Here is a 26192-nt window from a genome sequence, read left to right as displayed (position 1 = left end):
TTGTTGAAATAAGTAAATAAATAAATACATTAATGTTTAAACTAGATAGGCCTGCATAATTTATAAATATGACGGCTCCTACACGCACATAAGCCATTAACAAAACTTGTAAAAGGATTGTCACTTAGAATAGTGATTAACTTTGCTATTTAGCATAAGTTGAATAAATGAAAAATATAAATTTTGTAAGCCAAGTAATGTTTACTGTTGTTGATTTTATCAAAAAAAACCATTTTCAGTTTTCATAATTTCTCACCAAAGAAAAACTGGGAGGGTTTTCGTTAAGTTTACGGTAAGTTTACCCGTCATTCAAGTTAGAGGGCGCTCGATTCATTCCATGCAGCGTCCTTATTTACCCGATATAATGAAGAAAACGCGAGGAAGGAAATACGATCCGTGTCGTCTCAAGCATGAGCTTTCTGGCTGGGAAGTGTACACGTTGACACTTTATATGCACGTAGACATAGGCCACAGACTAGGCCTAATACTTAGTCTCTCATAAACCTTGCTGTTTTCGCCTTTTTAAGTTGCTTAAAGGCCTTCTGCCTAATTGTGTTTCTGCGAAGTGAGTATTATTTACTATCCTAGCTAGAGCATTGTCATCAAAGTTTATCCGTCGTCCGTGTGTGTGGATTGGGTTGAGTGAGTTTGTTCAATGTGTGTGTGTGTAGGCCTATGCAATCAAAACAAATGAGGCTTATCTCGCCACTCACTGTCTAGACCTACTTTGTTGGGTGAGCTGAATAGGCCTGCTTAGCCTAGGGACCTAGCGCTTTTGGTATGGGTTTGTATTTATATCGCTAAAGTTACTTTACACATGAATTACTAGGCTAGGACAATCCAATTTTCTTAAGAACCAGCATTTTTTTGTTGTTAAAAACACAAAATATAGTAGGCCTAGTGAGTAGGTTAGGCCTAGCCCTAGGAGAGAAAAATTCTAGGGCTAGGCCTAGCTATCTACATTATTTACATAGGCCTATGTGTAGTTATATCATCGTGACCAATCAGTGACCGTTGTGGAGTAACTGAACATTCCTATTTTTATAGGATTAGGCCTACCTAGTATATTATTAAGAATTATATCTATGAATTTTAGTATATCATATTGTATCAGCTGAATATTTTTGATGCTGTATGTTACTTGATTTATTATTATTTTAATGATGGTTGCTTTATTTTTATTCTAAATTAACACAAATAGGTCTAACTGTTTGTAAATATTAAAGTGTCTACTCTAACCTTTAATTATAAATACCGTTCTGTAAATGAATTTATATATAGAAGTATGCGAGACATGCATTGTCTATGTCGTGAATACTTACCTGGATAAACCCACTAATTGCGAGACATGCATTGTTTAATTATTATTGATGGCAAAAATATGTTTTTATTATTGTTTAAGATGATGTAAAGTTGCCGAAGTTGCTAAATTTTAAAGATGAATTCCAATAGTGAGAATTTAATAATGAAGTGATGATATACAGGGCTGCGTGGTGAATGTATTCTCCACGCAAAAATTTGGCCTAGAAATCCGTCCGCGCATTTCAGAAAATAAGGACTGATTTTATCACAGATTTTGCCAAATATTATTTGATCAAATCTTAATATACCAATGCTATTGTATGCAGCAGTTACAATTCTGCGCACCTATTTTCCTAGCAATTTTTGGCTCAAATTTGACCTGTTTTTTAAAATGTCCTCCGTGCAATTAAAAAACTTTACTGTATGGTATACAGGTAGCATCTCTTAAATAGACCTTTAATTTATCTGTCATCATAGATCATTTATTTATCTATCTAAATCTAATTTTTATGAATCAAATTATGCCAACTTTCAATAATGGATCAACAAAAATTAAAAGATGGTGCTTCAGACGTTTTCCTTAGAAGTTGATTGGTGAATATCTTAACCTGTCAATCTGTCCCACAAAATTCAACATCAACCACAAACCATAAAGCGCTGACTGGTATGATGTTCAAAAGGCTTACTAGTACTGCTGTACAATAATTATTTTCTATCTTTGAAAAGTATATAAAATAAGAACACTATTAAGAACATTTTGAGTGTGAAATTCACCAAAAAATAAGAACACTAAGGCCAAGTAAAAAAAAAAGTAGTTACTCATCTTAATATTTAAAAAAAAGGAGAATGAGGACACGTTTTTTTAAAACTCTGAGACGGCAAATCGAAGAATGGGAGACTACTTCTACTTTCTCACTTTTACCAACTAGACACATTAAAAGCAAATAAAAAAAGACTAGACATGAATCTTACCATATGTATCCTCAACCATGAATGATTGAGAGAGGAATTTTACTGATGTGAGTTATCCACATTTTGTAAAATAAAGGGGAAAAAAATTTAAAAACTTGGTGAGGCAGAAAAAAATAGATGTGCAAGTGGACAAGAAACTAGTAATTTTTTTTATTTGGCCAAATCCTGGGCAAAATTTAATTGGTTCTTATACAAAAAAAAAGTGTAGGCTACTATAATAAGGCCAACTTTTAATTTTAAAAAAATTGCTGTTTCTTTCTCTGTTTTGTGCCATTTTCTTTTTTATAAACTCAGTAGGCCTACAACAATTAAATTCAAGCAAATGAAGTGTCTGCATTGCCTTCCTATCCCAAGTTCCTGGGTTCAATTTGTGTCATGCTGCAAAGAATACCGACTCAACTTTGGTAGTTACTACAGTAACTGACAGCTTCAGTGTAGCATAGAGGGTCATTTTGAGTACAGGGCCCAGGGATAACAAATTCCTTCAAAATTGTATGTGACATTTGGGCCAACCAGGGTCAACATAGCATTTTGTAATACTGTATATGGTTCATTCACCTCTTTTTGATGATGGTACTGTATAACCCATTGTGTGCAGGAATTAAAATATGATACCAACACATGTTCTCATTAAATAATGATATTCTTTAATAATGTTATACAAATGTTGACCTTATCCATTTTGATGCTGTATCAGAGTGCCTGCTGAAGCAATTAAAGAATTACATCTTAGGTGCCAGAATACATGAGCTGATCCCTAGGGATGCTGAGCAGAAACCTAACCTTGGTTTGATGTCTGCAATTGAGTAATGTCTTACCAAGAGAGAGAAATAGCTTATTGCTTAAAATAAAAGTTCAATTTTATAAAAAAAAAAAAAAAAAAAAAGCTAAAAAAAAAGTAGATAAAATAATAATTGAAAAATAATTATTAGTTATTAGTTAAGTAAATGATTAATTTAGCCCCATATGAATGAGGCCCCATAATATGAATGAGGTCTCATGAAATTAGATTATTACCCCTCCATGCATTACTTGCTCAGAATTCAAAATTAAAAAAAAAAACATTGTATTTTTCTGGATTTGTTTCAAATGTCGATTTACGTTTGTACTCCCCCAATTTAGTTAAGTGGTTCAACAAGAATAAATTGCACTGTTACCGATTTCTCATTTGATTTTTGCACGCTTTTGTCTGGAGAAAAAAATTAGAATTGCTTGTCTGCATCATCACTTTTACAAGAGTAAAAGTAAAAAAAAAAGTTTTAAAGAGTAAGAGTAGAGTGAGTGGGCCTATAGTCTTTTTAATGAATAACATATTAATAATATTAACAGGTGAACGATTCACTTTAGATTCTTAAATATTTTGTATTGGTAGTGGTATTGATTAAATTGACAGTAATTTCTTGTAAATGCAGTATAAAATACTAAAAACAGCTGCAATAATACAGTATAAAAACATATGGCTGTACTTTTTATTATCTCTTAATCAATATAATACTTGGTAATTGTTTTGTTCATAATTCCCACTTGGTTTTAGTATAGCAAACTACTGTCAGGTACTATAATCCTGACAGAACAACATGATAATACATGACAGGAATAATTACCCTACTATGCTAGACTATTACTACTTTTAGGGATTTGTTTTTCCTTTTAGCTTTGATAAGGCAATACTTTTTTTTATATCTTGTTTAGCAAACCTGCCGCCTGCCAATAATGATGATTTCCTATAAAAAAAAGTTTAATTTTTGGCCAATTACTTCACCTGCTGCCACAAAAAAAGTTAATTTCAGAAATAAAAAAATAAAAGCTTTTATTTATTTTTATTATGCCCGCTGCTACCTTGAAATCTCCAAAAATAAGATATGTATTTCTTCCCAATTATATAAATTTATAGAATTTAACCATCTTATTACTACACTCTTTACATTCAACAATAACATTTTATTTTTATTTTCTCCTCTGTCTGGATGTTTTTTTGCAAAACCGTTAGCTAAATAAGAAAACGAAATTTATTTTTTTTTCCCGCCCTCCTCTGACGATCTTTACAAAAATAATAATATTGGTTTTTTTTGTCATATTATGTTGGACAGTATCCAAATATGGGCATATCACAATTCTGTGTGGATTTTATTTTTTTCAGATTTCTTTAAATCAACTCCAATTAAATCTTTAAATTAAGTCTTTAAATTAAGTTTTTGTCTTTAAATTTTAAGTTGACTACTTTTATCTTTACAGGGTCATGATGAAGATGATTGTCTTGTTGCTAGTATGTTTGTTGCCTGTTGCTAAGGCTGAGAAATTCACTGCAATTGTTGAGCTTAAAAATTCTGTATATATTGAGAACAATATGGTTCAGCAGTTAAATAGTTATATCGAAGCGGAAGAAAAGAAAATAGAGCATTTGAAACTGTGAGTTTTCTTTAAATTTTACTATGTTCTGATACTTTATTTATTTTCCTAGCTAAGGCTTGAAATGACCACTAAATGACTCCTCAATTTCAATATTACTGTACTTAAAGTGTTTTAAATTAACAATCTTAAATTTCATTTTGGCTACAATATAACGATATCTTGTTGAAGAGTGGTGAGTCACCATCTGTATACTCTTCCACTACTGTGCATTAACTTAGCCACATTCCACATGCTTCACTAAAGTATTACTTTAAGTCCCATTTCAAGTGCACTTCCAAGTCTCATTTTGATATAAGTTCTTGTTCTATGCAAGCATATTTCCATGCAAGTCCCATTATATGTAAGCCCCATTCTAATGTAAATCCATTTTCTAAATTCCATTCAAGGTCTGTTTTCATAAGTTAACGATTTCAAACTTTATGGTTAAATTTGTATCAAATTTCACTCCCTCATACTGTAATGAATCTAGAAATTATAAAAGTGACAAATCTAAATGTTGTCTTAATAACACAAGCCCACACCTATCCAACACACTGTACCACTAAGTGTAGCACTGTAAGCCCCAGCTCCACACAAGCCCCCACAGTACCCATTACTTGTACCACGTACCACCATGGTAGGCAGTTCCACATGGGCAAGGGCTTAGATCTGTTTTCAAAAGTGGGGGGTGGGGGAGGAGGGAGGGACAGTCATGTGTCCACACCGACCTCAGCCCCACCATTGTTGCGGCTGAGGTGTGACAGTTTGAAGAAATAGTACCACTAGATGGCCAGAAATGACACATCTTTAGTAAAATCCATCATCATGTACTCTGGCTGTACAGTACAGTGCTCTTTCGTTAAAACCTGGGTCGTTTATGCACAGTTCATTATAACAATTTTCAGGAATCTTCTTGACTTATGAAATTAATGGGGGACAAATCCCCTTAATAATATGTGGGGGTGGGGAGGAGTGTCCTCGTGCACCTATGATCTGCGCACATGCACATGGGAGCCTGACAGACTGTCTTCGAGTGACTCATTGAATGTAAACATGAAACAGACATACAGGTCTCCCTCCAAGTAAAGACCACTTTCAGGACCAGCATTTGATCTCTAATTAGAATAAGAAAGATAAAGGGAATTTTTTCATAAGGGACCACAGATGTCTTTAATAAGAGGAAAACTTATATTTTATTAATGAAATGTGAATCTGAAAAACATCACACCAAATCTTATTAGTTAATAAGTTAAAGGAAGTCATGTGAAATGTGCAGGCACTCTTTCTGGAAGCAATTTGATTATGACTACATCAATCACATTAAAATGTAATATTTAAAACACAAGTTAATGGCTGCTGCAGTGGATTGTTTCTATAATAACATAAAACAGATTATAGAGTATACAGTATACAGTACTGTATTAACTAGTTCAGGCAAAATAGTAAAAAGTAGAGGACTAACACTGCATTCCCAGGTACCGCTTGTATATATGCTCTTGATTTAAGTTTACTTTGGATGATTTTAACCTAAGAATTCTCAGGAGGGTATGCAATTTCCTTTTAATCAAGGCATTCGTAATGTTCGCTCAGAGTGTGTGCTGTGAAGACATACTGTACTTACTACAGAGCACACCAAGTTAGTGTGACCTTTGAATATATGACCTCGCTTTTAAACTTTGGCTGTACTTATTAGTAGTCCTACAATACAGTCAAATGATGTGCAGCAAATTCAATACAGGAATAAATGTCTGAACATACATAGCACAGAGTATAGAAACTAGGAGCCAAAAAATCACACTCAGATTGGAAAGAACCGGATATTCTTATACATTAAAAAAATACTCAATGGAAGAAATACTTTTGAAAATGATCTGTATGTTTCTTAATATTGCTGATCATACTATATTCTCAATAGGCCAACATTTCCATATGAATAAATGATACGTACCAAAGATAGTATTGAAATTTAATGGTTGTTGGGATTACATATTAATGTTTTGTTTACAAGAATTTGCACTTTTTGCAGGTATATTTCGAAAAATTTGCCTGTACTTTAAAGCCACCAAGTAAAATAAATACTGTAATTGCAACTGTTTTATTTCATTTGTAATTTATGTTTACTTTGGACAAAACAGGCCGCAGTGTTGATGTTTCAAGGGCCTGGGGAGAACACTGAGGCCTATTTAATATTTGTTAAAATTATTTTATTTTTTATAGTAATTACTGTATAAACATTAACAGATTGACTAAAATGCAAAATTTTCTTTATTAAACAATTCCAAATTCCTGAAAATTATGAACTACAGGACGAAAAAAAAAATGTACAGTAATTTATTTTGTTTTTATTCAGTGTTGCTGATACTGTAATTACGATACGATATGATAGAACTTTATTGTCACAACGGTATAAATACAGCTAAAATATGGATCCTTAAATACACTCATATTATATTATAACTTCTGTTCATTTGGAAATCGTAGTTAGCCCTTAACATTTGAAGATTAGTATTGGAGAGTGATGATACTGTATTAAAAGAATTATGGAATTTTCCTGACACATCTCAAATTTAAGTTCAATTATATTAATTAACAATTTGGCATTATAGTTTATACAGTAATTGTACACATGCAGTGGTTGTACTCCAGGTACTGTACTAGAATATAAGCAGACTGTCCTCAAGTGACCATCTCCCAAGGTTGTTGCTACAATGCCCATCTAAAATTGCTTTGTTTGCAAGTGCCCTGTGCTTGACCTATTTTCCTTATGTTGTAGAATGGCCACTAAACTTAACAGGGTAAGCAAGGAGGCAGTGGAGGATCCTGAGCACTACCTAGGTCATCCGGTCAACAGCTTCCTGCTCATTAAACGCTTCCATTATGATTGGCAGGAAATTGAGACTTTCATCCGAATGGATGAACCACGTACAGGTAAATTTTGTCTCTTGTAAATGATGTAGTTAACAGTTACACAGGTACAGTAGATAGTGTATTGTACAACAGGAAATGATGTTGCACAGGTAAATGATTTGGCATTAGATTAATATTATGTACTTTGGTTTCTTTATCATATTTGTCTATGTGACAAATTTCCATACTGATTTACATGTAGAACAGGTAAGTGATGTAGAACAGGTAGTGGTGTAGCATGCGTAAATGATGTAGCAAGGTAAATGTAGCATGGTATACTGTATTAGCACTGATAACTGGCATAGTACAGGTATAATTAATTCAAGTGGATTGCTACTGTAGGTACAGTCAATTAATATATGGCAGTTTAAATTATGTAGCAATAAAATAATTAGTTTGGTGTGTAAAGCACAACTATAAAGTATAAACCCAACTATATTACATTATATTTACACACATAACACATACCTGTTTAGTAGATTGTGTATGTAGTACAAAAGTATAAATGATGCTGAACATTTTAAAATTTGATACTTTAACATGAGCTTAGTTTTGCTTGTCATACTGTAAATAATTTGTTTAATCAATAGGCCTACAGTAACTCATATAAACAACCAGTCAAATTATTTGACTATAGTAAAGTGCATAGATACTGTACCACCTCACTACATAAACATAAACTAACCCTTGCTTCCCCTTCCAAATGGATATAAAGCCTTTTTGACTTTCTTGACTTATCCTGAGTTATATCTTTATTTCCTTTAGTAATTTAGATATAGTGATATTTTTCCAAATATAGTCAATTCAAATAAAACATGAAATATTCATTCTCCCTAAGGACATACGGTATGTTATATTTGGCCTATTACCAATATTTCATTTCCTTTCCATAGTTAGTGACTCCTGTTATAATGAATAACCTACTGTACACAACTCTAAGAACTGAAAAAGTCGCCATGGTAAAAGTCTGGGCCAATAAAAACAAAACAGAACTTAAATATATAAATATTTTTTAATCCATAAAAATATACAAAATGCCAGCTATGATAAAATAACATATGTGATTCTAAGACTTCAAAAGCTCACCATGATAAAAGTCTGGGCCCATAAAGACATAACAAAAGTTATAACTACAAATAATTAATAATATCCATGAAAATATATAATATTAAGATATACAAATACAGTAATTTCACTTAAGCCGCCCATACGTTTTTAGTAAAGATACAGTATATATTTATTACCAAATTTATAATCAAAATTATAGTTTTTTTTCTTTGATCAGTATAATTATGAAGCCTTAATGATTTGAACATGATGTTGGTTGGATTTTGAGGATTAGCATTGATTTGCAACATAAACACTCTTTACTGAATCCATCACTCTCGTTTCCTGTAGATTACATAGCCAACATCTCTACATACAAAGATTCTATACCATCAGTGGAAGATGTTGAGGGCGCCGCTCTAGCCTTGTTGAGACTGCAGGATACGTACAGGTTGCCAACATCAGCTATTTCAAATGGAACCATTAAGGGTACTTGGGACACAGAACCACTTTCTGGTGAGAAAGTAATTTTAGATTTTTAAATTTCGCTGCCATCATTGGCGCTGAAGGAAAAACATGTTTTGATATGTTGTACAAATGACTGTGCATGGGTGTCTGTATACACTCTGAACACATAATCAGGAATGGCTGATAAGATAATGTTAGCTCAGATGATCTTCTGCTCCTTGGACAATATAACAAAGAAGAATGTTTGTTACACAGATTTTTCACAAAATCAAAATGACCAGGTACATGAAAAATCAGCTTTCATGCTGAGTTTCATAACTAAACTATAATGTTAGAACAGTTTATATATGTTTTGAATGTTTGTTGTCCACTTACAGCCTCGGAGTGCTTCGAGATTGGACGTGCAGCCTACAATGAGGATGACCATTACCACAGCGTACTCTGGATGCAGGAGGCTTATAAAAAGATGATGAATGAGAATAAGCCTGATGTTCAGAAAATTACAGTCTTAGACTACCTAGCTTATTCAACATACATGGTAGGTGGAATTCATTATTAATAAGATCTAACAAAGTAAAGAAAAAATATATATAAGATGAACATACAAGTAACAACATACGAATGATAAGTAGTGCAAGTTAGTAATCCCAACCTGTTCATAGTGAGGTTGATCCCAAGTAAATCTGATCCCAAGCCAGCCATAGCCTTGGTGAGTCTTAGTAAAGTTTAATCTTAATATATTTCCTCCATTGTTTAATCACTGTAAGTCAGATCTCTAGACTTGATAATAATTATAAATTCCTAAAATTATGCAGAGATACTCAGTTACATGTTTAGTTAATCTAAGTTCCTTTATGTGGCTTTCAATTAGAAAAGAAAAGGTCTCATCTAATAAATATATTTTGATCACATTATTGTTGTTATATTAATGGCTTCATTTGTCGGTGGCCTGATATGTTAAACAATGTAGTAGTTGCCTGAATGAATGAATCAATGAATAATAATTTTATTTTTAAGGTTTTGCTTATTAACCATTTTCATTCTTTACTATTCACATTGATGTTAACAGCAAGGAAATACCGAAGCTGCCATGGGTGTGACGGATCTGCTTCTTCAATTAGGTGAGATATAAACAAAAATGTACACTACATAGATTAACTGTTAAAAATTTAGTGTTCAAATTGTTGTTGATAAAACCATTGCAATTATATTTTGTCATGCTAAGAGCACTAACAAAAAAGAATGTCTGTCATAATTCAGGAAAATACACTAAAATTGAATTTTAAAACAAAATTTTAGACTTTTGGATACTTTTTTCTGTGGATCCAATGATAGGCTTGAAAATAGCAATATAAAGATGAGGTAACCAAATTGATTGATTGTTTAATAAACTGTCACTTCAATACCAAGAATAGGCACGATTCTAGAGACCATCCTGACCATCGTACAGTTGGTGCCCCGGGGCGGATTTATGAGCTTCATAAGTGGAGGGCGGGGTCGAGAGTGAAGAGAGTGTAACTTGCGGTTGTTCTATCAAATAGAAAACAAAGGTTGGATGAATATATCCAACATCTGGTTTGAAATTGGGCAAAATACAGTATGTTGTAACAAACAAATTTCATCGTACTCGAAATTTCAGAACTTAAAAAAAGCTATGCAAAAGCCATATAATTCACTTATAAGATAATAAAATACACAGGCTGAACAAAGCAATATTGCTTAATTAAAAACTATTAGGAATTTGTGATGATGTTATAATAAATAATAAACAAATCAATAAAAAAAACAGAACGTCTGCTTCATATGCGAATTGTGTTCATTCAAACATCTGCTTGACTTTAGCATCGTGGAGAAAAACAAACACAACTAATACATTGCCATACAGCAAAGAAAATTAATCTGAAAACTTTTAACGAGGCTACAGTAATGTTGGTTTAATGGCTTATAGTAATGAATATTTGTAGTTTAGTATCAGCATATATCAATATAATTATTGTTCAATATTGATTTTAAAAGAAAATTTAATACAATATCATATAATGATGTTAAAAATGTTAAGAAATTGTCCTTAATAAAATAATTATTATTATAGCATATCATGTTTTGTTGAAGTCAATATTAAATTATGGAAATCGGCCTACAGCTGTTTCTGATCTGAAAGAAAAATGGATAAATATATACTCTATAGCATTTCTTTAGCAAACTAATATCACCTCACTCGAGATATTAATATTTTAACAAAGAATAAGCCATGTGGTTCAAGAGCATAAAATATCGCACATATATTCAAGGCTGAGAAAAGCAATATATTTTAATTTAAAAATATCAACAATTTGAGATTGACTTTCCATGAAGTAAAGAAAATGAATGTTGGTTTAATGGATATTTTCAGTAATGTAACAGCATATCAATAAAATTGTCCAATTAGATAATGCAATGCAGTATTACCGTATGTCATGTTTGCAACTAAATGTTTATAATTCATGACATAAATAGACCCACAGCTGTTCTCTGATCTAACACCTAGAACTAAAACTCTTTTAAATACTTTATAGTATTTTATTATGGCAAACAATGCTAGTATCACAGGGTGGGGGGTTCTGCAAGGGAGTGTCTGGACCACGTGTTCACCACCATGGTTGGCGCCGAAGTGCGAAATTTGTCAGTATTTTGCACCTCTGAATGCACGGAAAGGGAACTTAAATTACTCTTTTAAATTGTTTTTATTTGACAAATTGAGTCAAGAAAAACGAAGTACAGTATTACCATGGAGTAATTAGTGTAGTAGTCTAAACTAATTCTTCCATGCTATTACTTTTTATTTAAAAAAAAAAAAACCGCTCTGTCATGTTGATAACATGGACAAAAGCTCGCAGTAAGTTTATATCCAGTTTGCTTAGTTTACTATCAATAATGCTATTTCTACAGTACAGTGACATAAATTTGAGCTTGGAACATAATTAGATTAATGGCATGGTGTCATAATCAATGACCAGAATTACTGGTATCACCAATGTTACCCTAAAACCTAGGTATTAACCTGTGAAAGGCTGCTGGCTAGTTCTAATAGAAATTAATTGTGTCAGCCCCATCCATTCTCTTAGGCCTACAAGGCTTCCTAATAGGTCTATTATTAGCCGTGATTTTTCAATATCAGTTATGATTATCGTTAAGATTTTTGTAAAAATGAGAGAATAGCTTGGGGAAGGGTGGGAGATAAAAAACTTCATGACAGGTTCTCCCACCCTACCTCTAGAAATATAAGCGCTTGTATTGGTCACTTTGATATAAGATTATACATATCTAATCATCACCATACGCGGCTCCTTTGTGCGTAGGGGTTAGGAAAAAATTGATTGTAATGCCTGGGAAAGACACATGCTGTCCATGTTTCTATTAGTATTATTTCATAGGATATGAATGTATCATGTGCTGTAATTTTCTAAATAAGGCATTAAGAGGGTTTTGCTATCTGAACAGCAAAACTGCATAGTATGCTTGCCAATAAGTAACTCCTTTTATTTTTTTGTGGTAGGCCTAGGTATCGTTTGTTCATAACATGAGTTGATTGAGTCTTACGTACATATTAGTTCAATGGTCACCACAAATTCAATGCAACCTTGATTTTACGAATCCCCAGGTTTACTTATGCCCTTTGGTCCTCTACCATACGTAAAGTTGAGGTTCTACTATATCTGTTTCCTTTCTCCAAGCTGAATGTACAGTAATTGTAAATTGCTGTTAACAGAGTATAAAAAATGAAGTTTTAATATATAAAGTGATTTTTTTGCAGACAATACACATGAACGAGCACTCAGCAACAAAGAATATTTTACTAATGAGTTAAAGAAACTAGAAAAGAAACAAGGAGAAAACGGAAAAGATCCTGATGGAAAAGATGGCCTCATGGATATTCCCCCTGGGGACAGGCCATTGACATCTTTAGATGAACGAGAACGTTATGAAGCCCTTTGTCGGGGTGATTCAAATGCAGTCAAGGTAACAATTTATTGTGTTCAAAAGTTGAAATATGTTTAGAAGTGGTTGCAATGTAATTACATATGGTAAAATTGATACCAGTTTTTGTCTAATGCTTATCACTGAATCGGTTTGAATATAAACAAACACCTCCCCTCATCCCCTCCTGCTTAGTGGTTTAAATGCCAGTTCATGGGCTCATTCCTTTCTCAAAATAAACTGAATAAGAAATGTAAGAATGTGATCAGTGTTATTTATCTATCTATACAAATTTCTATTTTTAAGGAATTCAGTTTAATCTTGTGGATATTATTATCGTTAAACATTTTAGTTGTAAAATTTTTAGAATAAGGATGGATATTATATTTGTGCAGGTGCAAGGGAAACCATGGCAACTGCGGTGTTTCTATACGCATAACAACGCACCGAGATTACTACTCAGTCCCATCAAGACTGAAGTTGTTTTCAAAAATCCAACTCTTATATATTATCATGATATTCTATCAGAATATGAGGTTGAAGTCATCAAATCACTAGCATTGCCTAAGGTAATTTATAATATTAATAATAATAATAATAATAATATTAATATTAATAATAATAATAATAATAACAATATTAATAATAATAATATTAATAAAAATAATAATATTAATAATAATAATAATAATAATAATAATAATAATTATAATATTAATAATAATAATAATGATAATTATAATAATAATTATAATAATAATAATAATAATTATTATTATTATAATAATAATTATAATAATAAATGATAATAATAATAATAATAATAATAATAATAATAATAATAATAATAATAATAACAAAGATGATAGCAATGATAAGGAGAGATGGTGAGTGATAATGAAGATGATGATGATACATGATGATGATACATGATAATAACGATAATAGTAATAATACATGATGATGATGGGTGATGTTGATAATGATAGTAATGAGAATGAGTGATACTAATGACAAGTGATAATGATGATGACGTGTGATGATGATTTCTACGGATGCTGATAAAAGCGGTGATGATGAAGTCCGTGGGTAATAATATTAATGGTAATCAAATCCTGTCCTACCCAGAATCTTCTTATGCCTCCACTCTATTCCCTCAGCCTCTTAATTAGAATTGTTATAGATCGTAACTTCCAAACGTATTGGGTGAGTTAAAAGAGTTTTATTACCAAAAGAAAATTAATTGTATAATATCCCATTTTATTACCTTGTGTTTTGTAGCTAAACAGAGCCACTATACAAAATCCCAAAACAGGTGTTTTGGAATTTGCTAACTACCGTATAAGTAAAAGTGCCTGGTTGAAAGGCATTGAACACAAAGTCGTTGAAACCGTCAATAATCGTATACAAGACGTAACCGGTTTAACAATGGAGACAGCTGAGGAATTACAGGTATATAAAAGATTTATTTTTTTTAGAATCAACTGCAGACATGGTTGTGGATCTCAGTCTTGATGTAACTCTTTAATGACAGTGGTTAGCATTGCATTAGGATAGAGGTAAAGAGCAGTGGCGTATATATGGGGAGGGCGCGGGGGCGCATGCCCCCCCAAAAATTACTCGCGTAATCACAGTCAAGTAGTTATAAATCACCTAAACCACCATATTTTGCGAATTAGCGCCCCTCAACTGATCAACGAGCTCCCCCTCCCACTTCACCTTCGCGCCCCTTATCAGACTCCCTCCCCCCCAATTCAAGACTTCTAGTTACGCCACTAATAATAATAATAATAATAATAATAATAATAATAATAATAATAATAGCAAAGATGATAGCAATGATAATAAGATGGTGATGATGGTGAGTGATAATGAAGATGATGATGATACATGATGATGATACATGATGATAACGATAATAGTAATAATACATGATGATGATGGGTCATGTTGATAATGATAGTAATGAGAATGAGTGATACTAATGACAAGTGATAATGATGATGACGTGTGATGATGATTTCTACGGATGCTGATAAAAGCGGTGATGATGAAGTCCGTGGGTAATAATATTAATGGTAATCAAATCCTGTCCTACCCAGAATCTTCTTATGCCTCCACTCTATTCCCTCAGCCTCTTAATTAGAATTGTTATAGATCGTAACTTCCCTCACATATTGGGTTAGTTAAAAGAGTTTTATTACCAAAAGAAAAATTATTGTATAATATCCCATTTTATTACCTTGTGTTTTGTAGCTAAACAGAGCCACTATACAAAATCCCAAAACAGGTGTTTTGGAATTTGCTAACTACCGTATAAGTAAAAGTGCCTGGTTGAAAGGCATTGAACACAAAGTCGTTGAAACCGTCAATAATCGTATACAAGACGTAACCGGTTTAACAATGGAGACAGCTGAGGAATTACAGGTATATAAAAGATTTATTTTTTTTAGAATCAACTGCAGACATGGTTGTGGATCTCAGTCTTGATGTAACTCTTTAATGACAGTGGTTAGCATTGCATTAGGATAGAGGTAAAGAGCAGTGGCGTATATATGGGGAGGGCGCGGGGGCGCATGCCCCCCCAAAAATTACTCGCGTAATCACAGTCAAGTAGTTATAAATCACCTAAACCACCATATTTTGCGAATTAGCGCCCCTCAACTGATCACCGAGCCTCCCTCTTCACCTTCGCGCACCCCATCACCCTTCCCCAATTCAAGACTTCAAGATACGCCACTGGTAAAGAGAAGTATATGACAGGACGATATGTAATTAAGAGAGAAGCAGATCAAAAATTGAATTGTTTATGTATGACATTAAATTTTCCAATTCAAAAGTGAATTTAATGTTTACTTAAACTGTATAGTTTTATACATTTAATCTGTAGTATTGTACTAATACATCATTGTGTTATTTACCTGTGTTGGCCTAATTTGAATGTGTTCAATGCACAAAGGTGCATAATTTATGAGTCCCAAATATTCAGCTGTATTTATTGGGTTGACAATAAATATATAACCAGGCTCTTGTAATTAAAACTATTTTATATAATATAATCATAATTCATTTAATCTGAAAATTGTTACTGTACTATATTGTTTGTTTATTATATTACTACCAGTCATTTTAGTCATGTATGTGAATATGTAATTCTGCCCTCTGCTGATAATTGATCTTCTTTCAATACAGGTAGTGAACTATGGTATAGGAGGACATTATGAACCTCATTTTGATTTTGCAAGGGTAAGTAAGGGTGAGCGTAAGTACACATGCTAAGGATGACAAGAGAATGAAACCAGATTATTTCTAATCCTTTGATTTACTTTATACTTCAAACTTGATATTCATATTATAAAAGGAAGAACAACCTAATGTCTCTTCATTCTTTGGTATTTAGAATATCCATTCTTTATTTCAATTTTCTTTCATCAATCTTTACTATTCATAATTTTTGTTCAGGTCTTTGTAATTGCATCAAACATTGCATTCTGTGTTTGGATTATGACAATAGAATAATATCTTTGAATTACTGTATAATTCTATTGGCCCATGGTGCCTATGTATTCCTTCATTTATAAAATTAACTTCTTAGAATGACATCCTTCAAGGTCAAGAGTCAAAGTTCAATCACTGCATATTGTCACAACTATGTTAAACCTTAAAAAGATACCCTTGGGTCTTATTTTGGTACTTATTTTTCAACAGTTCTGCAAAACTTTAGTTATTAGTGAATGCACTTTGATAATGTCCCAGGCTAGGCCACAGCTTTTAGCAGTGACTTAACTCATAATTATACTGTAGCCTATTGATTGCAAGCTTTCTTTGTTTTCTGCATAATGCTTCTGTGTTGTTACTTTCTAGCAATTGCATTAATATTAACATTTACAATAATCTATGTTAAATTTATCATATGTAATTATATATTACTATATATATATACATATATACATACATATATGCATACATATATATACATATATACATATATATATATATGTTTTCCTCCGGCGCCTGAATTTAATACTACACAGATTTCAGTATTTTGAATTTGTTACACCCTAATTAAAATAAAATGATATTGATTTTATTTTTAGCTACAGCTAAATCTTAAATCAAATAGTTTGCCATTGATGAACCAGGTGTTCTTTTGTTTTTGTTGACGTACAGTATTCAGCAGCATTTTGGTACAATCTGTTCAAATCAGGGGACGGAGATATGTTGACTCGGCACGCTGGCTGCCCGGTTCTTGCTGGTTCTAAGTGGGGTAAGCTACCGTATAATAACTGTCTCTTATACACATCTAGATGTGTATAAGAGACAGGCGATTTTATAGTGAACGCAACATGAGTCGTTTTCCACTCAGTCAATTATCGATAAATAGCAGACGACCATGTGTCATCCAGCAATGACAGTGAGCATAAATAGTTCTGTCGGCAACCGTGCAGTGTGTGCCCAGCTTTATGTTCCTGAAGTAGAATCCTCGTCACTGGTAGTGTTTCATTGTCTTGCAGAGACCAAATGCTTATAGCGTGGGCAATAGATTAGCAACAATGCTTTTTTATGTAAGTAACCAGTTGTGTGACGTGCTGGAAGGAGACTTCGTTAGCAACGGTCGTTGGCACACATGCAATCTAATCCACGTCTCTAATGTGTTGCTATCTTCGGATCTGTCTCTATGTACTATTTTATGTTTTTGTGTGCCACGCCGCTACTATTAGAATTTTCCTTCCAGTATAGGAATTCTTTTAACTTGCTGTACTATAACGATTTCTTTGTTCATCCAGAAAGAAGAAGTGAATGCGTTTAAAGATCTTGCAACTGGTAACCGAGTTGCCACACTTCTTTTCTACGTGAGTATCGTCGCCCTGTCCAAAAAAAAAAGAGGTGTTTTTTTTTTTCATACAGAGATGTCAGAGAATGCTTCACCTTTCACCTTTACAAGTTTCACAGTACTCATTTGCATATATGGTTTAAACTTTGTCCACACTATCATCACTGAGTGACAAATTAATGTGATGTGAACATATTTGGATGTAATATGACATATCTTGCCCATATATGGGTATATCTTGCCCTGCCCATATATGGGTATATCTTGCCCTGCCCATATATGGGTATATCTTGCCCTGCCCATATATGGGTATATCTTGCCCATATATGGGTATATCTTGCCCATATATGGGTATATCACCCAAATTTGTTGCATACAATGTAGTAGTGTGAACAAAGCTTTAATATCCAAAAACTTCAGTTTAAAATATGCGCAAATGATGAATGATGATAATTCATATCTACCGTAAAACTTCGAATTGAAGCCCAATGAGCCCAATTGAAGCCCAAAGAAAGAAGCCCAGGGCTTCAATTTAAGGTTTTACGGTATTGCAATTTGTATTAGTTTAAAATGAATTTCTTCTCTAAATTTTTACAGACATTTCCAAAATGTTCAATAAATTTCTATTAATTGGATTTTTTAATCATTATATTATAATGTGTATTAGTATTCCATCCTGTCTCTCAAAGGAAATAATTGTTTCATCAGTTCATGACAACCAGAGAAAATATGGTATTCAATCTAAAGTAATACAAATTTATGTGTGTTAAAAACAAGCAAAATTTCATTGAAAAACAAGGAAACTTTTGTAAATGGATAATAATTGTATTTTTCTCTTGGTTAAAACTGAAGTTGATATTAATGACAGTGCATTAAATAATATCACTTTTTCTTTCATTGTGTTTCTTGATAAATAGTGGTTTCGGTATTGGTGCTTATTCTTTTTCTATTCATTTTGAAATTTTGCATTTTTTCTTAGTAATGTTTCCGTTGTTTATCAACTTCATACAGCTTCATTGAGAGTTAATTGATAGCATTTTACTTGGAACATATCAACTTTTATTAATTTAACATGGTTTATTTCACTCTTTACTCATTTATCATATTATTATTATTATCGGTTAAAAAAAATTATACATTTCTTTTTCCATATTACCTTTAATTAATCATTAATTAATATGATATAAACTCTTCGTTACACAGCAGTGGATTCAAAAAAAAAAATTGTCAAAAAGGGAAAATTATAATTAAAGTTAAGTCTGAGAGTGCCATTTGCGGCTACCTAGAGGTGCCATAATCATAAATTGTCTTACCTCAGCCCCACCCATGGTGGGGTTGAAGTGGTCTAGGCCCTCTATTTCTGGAAATCCCTTTTTTGGGGCCTCTGCATTTCCAATTCCTGGATTCGCCACTGTTTCAACATAACACTACAGTATTGTAAATTATTTTGGTTGGAATATATTCACTTTACTAAAATATGATATTTTAATTCAAAACTAAAAACATTTATCCTTCTCTATAATGAATATGTTGCAGTTTAGCAGTTTACAGTAGAATGGTGAACCTAAGCTGTTAATTAACCTCTTGGTTAATCTGCTTGCTTTCCGTTCCCAGGGTTGTCCTGGGTTCAAATCACACAATGTTGATGTAGATCTATATGTTCCTTTAATTTTACAGTATTAGTTCAAGTCTCAACAAACCCCCAGAATTTGTTTCAGAAAATAAAAATAAAAAAATCCCACTCCCTAAGCCCTTCCATCCTGAAATTGGCAAGCATACAGGCTGCAGGATTAAGATTATCAGAACAGGAAATATGACAAAGTACCATCACATGTAATAATTACGTACACTTGTGCATGACAATGCTATATTTTTCATAGTTATTTTGTTCTTTTTCCATCATGTTGATGTTTACTTTTATTTAATTTTGCTTTTATCTTTAGTTAATTCTAGCAGCATTAGGTTGGTTCAAATATAATAGTTGAATGCTTTTTTTTATTGGTAAAGATATACTGTCTATTTTCAAGCTAATAACATAAGCAATAAATTTTAACATTTAAGTAATATTGGGTGCTGGTTTTAATTCAGGGGTGGTGCCAGCCATCCCCTGACAGGTGCCAAAGTCCACACCCTCCTCAGCCCCATCATGTTTCATTTTTCCGTAACAGACTTTACCAAGGCTCCTGAACAACTAGGCCAAGCCTCCCCAATGACTGGCACACCCCTATAAGCAAAAACTGAATTGTTTTGATCCATAGACAGTATGTCTTTACTGTGTATGTTAGTGAAGATCTTACAACCAAAGTCAGTGCACTCATCAATTTTTCTATTGTTTTACCATGAATTAGCATATTATACTGTAGATGGCCCGATTAAATGGAAATCTTTCCGCTAAGCTCCGCCCCTTGGATATTGTTGCTAAGGTCCCACAAGACGGCAGTGCACATACGCAAACACGTGCGCTTGTGGGACAACATGTGTGTTTGTAAGACGCGTGCGTATTCCTAGCGCTGTTCTGATTGGTCAGTTGTTAAGTTTGATTGACACTCTGGAAAGGTCTATTGTCCCTTTTTTGTTTGAATTATAAAAGAGTGCATTATCTTTATTTATAAGGTCTTTAATTGTTTGTAACTGTATAGGGTGATGTTTGCTGATTTTCTTTTTAGGTGACTCAAATTGGCTTGGATCATAAATTATCTCTGACTAAATTTTGATTGCTGTTCTTAGTTTTCTTGTATTTTCCAGCTTTAGTGTTATGCTTTTATGAATTTTTCATGACATTTTTCCCCTCCTTACATTAACCAATGAATTGTAATGTACCATACTGATAATTCTAGAAAATAACTTGTATAGGTTGTTGGAAACATTAGCTATGTGGGTGGTAACATAAGATTGCTGAGTCAATGTATTGAGAAGGGAGCCACTGGCACGAAAGAATATACAAAGCGAATTTTGTGTGTAAGAAAAGAAAAAATAGAACGTAACAACTGATTTCTTGGGTATGGGAGGGGATCTGCTTCAATCTGCTAGTGATTCCTACCTCATGGTGTGTTCGTTTGCGTAAATGAGGCTTACCATCCCAAAGCCAGCATCGCTAAATAATAAACTGAGTAATTAACATAAAAATGTGGCAGTAACGTATACTTTAGTACATTGTTTCCTCAACCAAATTAATGCCCACTTAAATGAGGGTGCTATTATACTTAAGTCAGTATGGAGTCAGTATGGTACATTCACTTCTGTTGTGTTCAGTGCAGTGATTCTCTATTGTTGTTATGCTTTTAAGATTTTGTATGTGTTAGGTGGTAGGCACTCACTGCGCTGACGCTATTTTATGGAGAATGCAAAGTTTTTAACAAGGATCCGTTTAGACTGCCACCGACAGTCAGCAAACGGCATTGCTTTATCTATTGCTCACAGGGACCCTGGGGCAGATCCAGAATTTTTCAAACATGGGAACCCACAACATTTTTAGAATAAATAAGTCAGTAACACTAATTTTAGTACAAAACATCTACTGTACAGTATATACATTGAAATTTTAAAATTTATTGTCAAAAACAAGGGGAGGGGCACGTTTCCCCTACTGGATTCGCACCTGGGGAGCCTAGTTGGATTCGTTGTACGACAGTGAGTGCCTAGCATTAGTGTTTGTGTAAAGTATTTAAATAGTTTGATTGAATTACAGATGAGCGATGTTGAAGCTGGAGGTGCAACAGTATTTACTGAAGTTGGTGCCAGGATGTTGCCGATCAAGGTACATTCTCCTCTAATATTACTCTCCCTATCATCATCCTCATTATCACCATTTATATTTGATACCATTTACAGTATTTAAGGTGATCATGTACCATCAACTTTTCACTAGCAACGGGGATAAAGGGGCGTAACCGCCCATTTTTACACCTTTTCCTCCCAGTTTTTAAATACAGTATTCAAAAATCTGTATCTCATTCACCGTTGCTCAGTTTTTGATCAAACTACTTTTTTCTGTCTTAGAAAAATCAGTTCTACAACATATCCAAAAATTTGTTTTCCTCCGGCGCCTGAATTTAATACTACACATATTTCAGTATTTTGAATTTGTTACACCCTAATTAAAATAAAATGATATTGATTTTATTTTTAGCTACAGCTAAATCTTAAATCAAATAGTTTGCCATTGATGAACCAGGTGTTCTTTTGTTTTTGTTGACGTACAGTATTCAGCAGCATTTTGGTACAATCTGTTCAAATCAGGGGACGGAGATATGTTGACTCGGCACGCTGGCTGCCCGGTTCTTGCTGGTTCTAAGTGGGGTAAGCTACCGTATAATAATATAATAATAATATTATTACCCAGTTATTCGATGAGATACTAAGAACATTTACTCAGCTTCCTGGGGGAGGATCCAATAATATTGGAAGAAATAATTGGCATAAGTTAATTTGCAGCTGCTAGCAATGGCGTATCTAAAGAGTGGGTGGGCACACTCCCCCAAAAAAAAGGGGCCCCACCCACCCTTCCCATTAAAAATATCTGAGGCAAACAAATCATGTTTGAGTAGGTAAAAATCACCTCATATCACCATAGTTTGCAACCTATGCCCTTCACTTAATCATCTAGCCACTCCACCTTTGCGCCCCCAACCCACCTTTGCGCCCCCAACCCCATCAGCATCCCATTTCTTGACTTCTAGATACACAACTGGCTACTAGGTACCCAATTTGACTTGTTGGACAGAGGCAAAATACATGGCAGCAGGGGGTTTGACCCTGTTGACCTCAAGACAGATCCTAAGTATTAATTTAAACTTGGTGGGGGTGGGGATTTAGGAACTTTTGATACCCAAACTTTGGTCCATAAACCAACTCATTCATAAATATTTTTCCAAAATAAATAATCTAACACAAAAAACTTGTTTTTATGTAACCAGATTCAATGTTTTTTTTGCAGTTAGCAACAAATGGATTCACGAATATGGTCAGGAATTCCGACGCCCCTGCAGTCTTTCTCAACATGAATGATACACAAGTCCAAAGACGGGTTATTTTTGTACGCACTTTAACTGTAGATTCTAATTACCACCATGCAAAATTTGTAGATTTAATATTATGTGTTATTTTTTCTATATTAATTTGTCATGAGTATACAAATGGAAACATTTTATAATGAAATATTACTTGGAAATTTACTCAGCTTTTCATAATTTATGCTTGTTTACACCTTTTGTAATTATATCCCTACTATTCATCAAAAGCAAAATAGTTAACACAAAATGTGAAAATGTTAGAAAACAAGATTAAAATATTTTGACTGAGACAACAAGAAGGTGGTTTCACTAAAAGTTTCAGTTATCTGTAGCAGAGGTCCCAAGTTGGAAGAAACCACTTCCAGGAGATCTGTTTGTGCTTTCTTCATTAAATTTTACGACGCATGGTGATAATACCCATAGACAGCCTTATTTCCAAGAGACAATTGTTAATGTATTATTAAAAACATGTAAATACTTTGAATTTGCAGGGTAATTTTCTTTCTTGCAGGTGGCTATATCAATTTCTGGGAGACTTGGGACCCCTTACATGATTCTTGTTACATTTTTATATATTTTTTTACATACATGTTAGATTCAATAGTTAAATTTTGAGAGACAATATCAACCTTGATGGTTTGGTTAAAAAGTTTAATGAGGAATGAATTAAATAAATTTGAGGTTGAAGGTGTAGTTAAGTGTGTTAACCACATACTTGCCAAAGTAGTATAAGTAAGCAATACTGTAAATGTACAAATCTCCTTTAATAATTGAAATATGCTTTTTGTACAGTGTGCTAAAAAGGCCTCCAAGCCATTGTTCTTGTCATTTTAGATTGATCCATTTTATACTGTAGCAAAGTAGTGATTTAAACGTTTTTGGCGTAGTGCCTCATTCATATTTAATACATCAATCATTGATTCTTGTTTGGATTAACATTAATTATTTAACTGCGTAATGAAAAATAGAATTACAATTTCTAAACAATTATTTACATACTTAAATGAAGTGGTTTAAATTATTACTAAAAGTTCATGTTCCAACATTCGCTATAAGAGTTCGCTATAAAATTTTAGCCCATGTGTCACAGTAGTTTTAAAGCAAATTATTATTATTTTTGGTGCTATTCAAGCTTTATCAATAAATGTACACAAAGAATGAAAATAAACCTTTGTATTTTTGTTCTGTTGTTTATTTATACTTTACACATCAAAGTATATTACATAAAATCTAATATAGTCATATCACAAAAGTTATATTTTATACAAAATGAAACAAAATTGTACAATTTTTTTTTACAGATCTAAGAAAATAACCATTTTTATGCTTTTTACTGTAATTTGTGTTCTAAGAAATATACAAATATTCATTGTTGCTAATAAAACAATTTACATTACTGCATCATGAAAAATATTTATTGAATAACTACTACAGTATGTACATTCACCTGAAATGTTAGTAACCCACATACAGTAGATAAAAAAAAAAAACATTCATACTGTATCTCTGCAGGTATATAACCTACAAAAGTACAGTACAAATGTAGGTACTTTATTTTAAATTTTATTGGGATTTGTATTATGCAAATCAGTGTCATATACTTGTGATTCATTGTCAATGGATACAGCATGTACTATATTAGAATGAATGCCCGGGGCATTTATTGTTGAGAAGGGTTTTTGAGGGGGTATAAGTATGTACTCAAATTCCCTTAATTTCACTGTAAATATGGACCTAAAAAGACTTACTGAAAAAAATGTAATTCTACTAGAGTAAACATTAACATATGATGTTGCTTCCATTACATTTGTTTACAGGAATTTAGGGTTTATTTGAATAAATACAGTACTCTATATGTTATGCGCAGTTTCAGTAGTGTACGGATGGGCAGTGCTAAGCACTGGGGCCCAGGGCAATTAGGGGCCCATTCATAAACAGATCTAAAAATAATAATGATTTAAAATAATTTACAACTTAATTTTAAAGAAAAAACGGCCAGCGGGCTCCTCAATAACATTCGGTTTATAGAGGAGTAATTACTGATTAGGCCTATAGGTTTTGATGATTTGTCAAGGGACGTGTCTTCAAGTGGCCCCAGCCAGCCCGACCCCCTATTTTTTTCAAAATTATTTTAAAAATGGGGGAAAAGGGAATCTATATTCATTATATTATAAATCTGAGAGTGCTATTTCCGGCCATCTAGAGGTGCTATAATCATAAATTGTCTTACCTCAGCCCAAACCATGGTGGGGCTGAGATCTTCGATCTGTCAAAGTCCCTCCCTGGCCCCTCTCAATTTCCAATTATATATCCACCACTGATGTTATCACATGCATCTATATAAACTGTTAAATACAAACTATCAAGTTGACAGGATGAAAACAGGTGTGCAGAAATGCATTGTGGGAGACGGGCCAGCGATTGATGCCACACTCTTACACGTGCATTTACACCCTCTTATCTTCTAAACGACCCTACAAAAGTTAGGCTTGTCCTCGACTTGTGTGCATTTCCCACGACCTGAAGTAAGTCTGATGACAGGCGTAAATAAACCACTAGAAACCAAGCCTCTATTCATGGAGTACAAGATAAACGAGTCCGCGCATTCATTAAGTAAATACTCAATCGACACCTTTGGTAATTTCGGTATGCAGTAAGATTAGATCATGAAGCTATCTCTCAATAACTGGATGCTGTCTAGTGACACGTATGGATGATTTTGTCCGGTGACATGTTCAGTATACAATGGGGCTTAGCTAGTGTTGTCTAGCGACACGTATAGTTTTCTCAAGCCTAAATAATAATACTAATTTATTTGGACATGCACTTCTGAATCGCCAATGTCGACATTTAAACTACAGTACACAAATTACCACCCGGTGCTAATGTTGAGTGACTGGCAACGAACATGATGACGTATAGGCCTACTGTACTTCTTACAGAAGAAAAATTTAACTTGTTAGTAGGCCTATATTTATTTAGGATTATAATAGAGTATTTTTTCCGTATTTGTCTCATTTAAAATTGAAATTTAAAATTGTTGGCTGATCGCTGGGTGTTCGTGGTAGCAACAGTACAGCACTTATTTGAGACGTAAACCGGGTTTGAGGAAAATACCAAACGCTCGAAGTTATTTCTTACCGTAAAAGTTCGTTATCATTAAATTATTCGTTATTTTTTACTTATTTGTTGTTATTATTATTAGATTATTGTTATCATTATCATCATTATTATTATCATTGTTATTATTTATTATTAAATATTAATATTGTAAACGAAAAACTTGATCATATGTCTGTAGC

The 26192-nt window shown here is 33.1% G+C and overlaps 1 protein-coding gene across 2 annotated transcripts; it reads left to right on the top strand.

Annotated features, from left to right (window-relative positions):
• The first annotated feature begins 346 nt into the window (after nucleotides 1-346).
• On the top strand, nucleotides 347-24058 carry LOC117103181 (prolyl 4-hydroxylase subunit alpha-1-like). 2 transcript variants are annotated; one of them, XM_033243711.1, is made up of 14 exons: nucleotides 347-565; nucleotides 4510-4683; nucleotides 7439-7593; nucleotides 8971-9135; nucleotides 9465-9625; nucleotides 10157-10208; nucleotides 12881-13086; nucleotides 13440-13613; nucleotides 14326-14496; nucleotides 16237-16290; nucleotides 17559-17609; nucleotides 21567-21635; nucleotides 22081-22177; nucleotides 22815-24058. In XM_033243711.1, exons 2-14 carry the CDS (start codon nucleotides 4514-4516, stop codon nucleotides 22883-22885), a joined length of 1596 nt encoding a protein of 531 aa, XP_033099602.1. In that variant the 5' UTR covers nucleotides 347-565; nucleotides 4510-4513; the 3' UTR covers nucleotides 22886-24058. The 2 variants fall into 2 exon arrangements, with proteins under 2 accessions (XP_033099602.1, XP_033099593.1); XM_033243702.1 differs by lacking the exon at nucleotides 17559-17609 and adding an exon at nucleotides 17832-17897 and having other exon boundaries at nucleotides 348-565.
• The last annotated feature ends 2134 nt before the right edge of the window (nucleotides 24059-26192 follow it).

This window comes from Anneissia japonica, unplaced genomic scaffold (assembly GCF_011630105.1).
Source record: "Anneissia japonica isolate Jap-2015-1 unplaced genomic scaffold, ASM1163010v1 scaffold287623_len557403_cov176, whole genome shotgun sequence".
NCBI classification, from domain to species: Eukaryota; Metazoa; Echinodermata; class Crinoidea; order Comatulida; family Comatulidae; genus Anneissia; species Anneissia japonica.
This window is presented reverse-complemented; position numbering and strand designations above follow the sequence as displayed.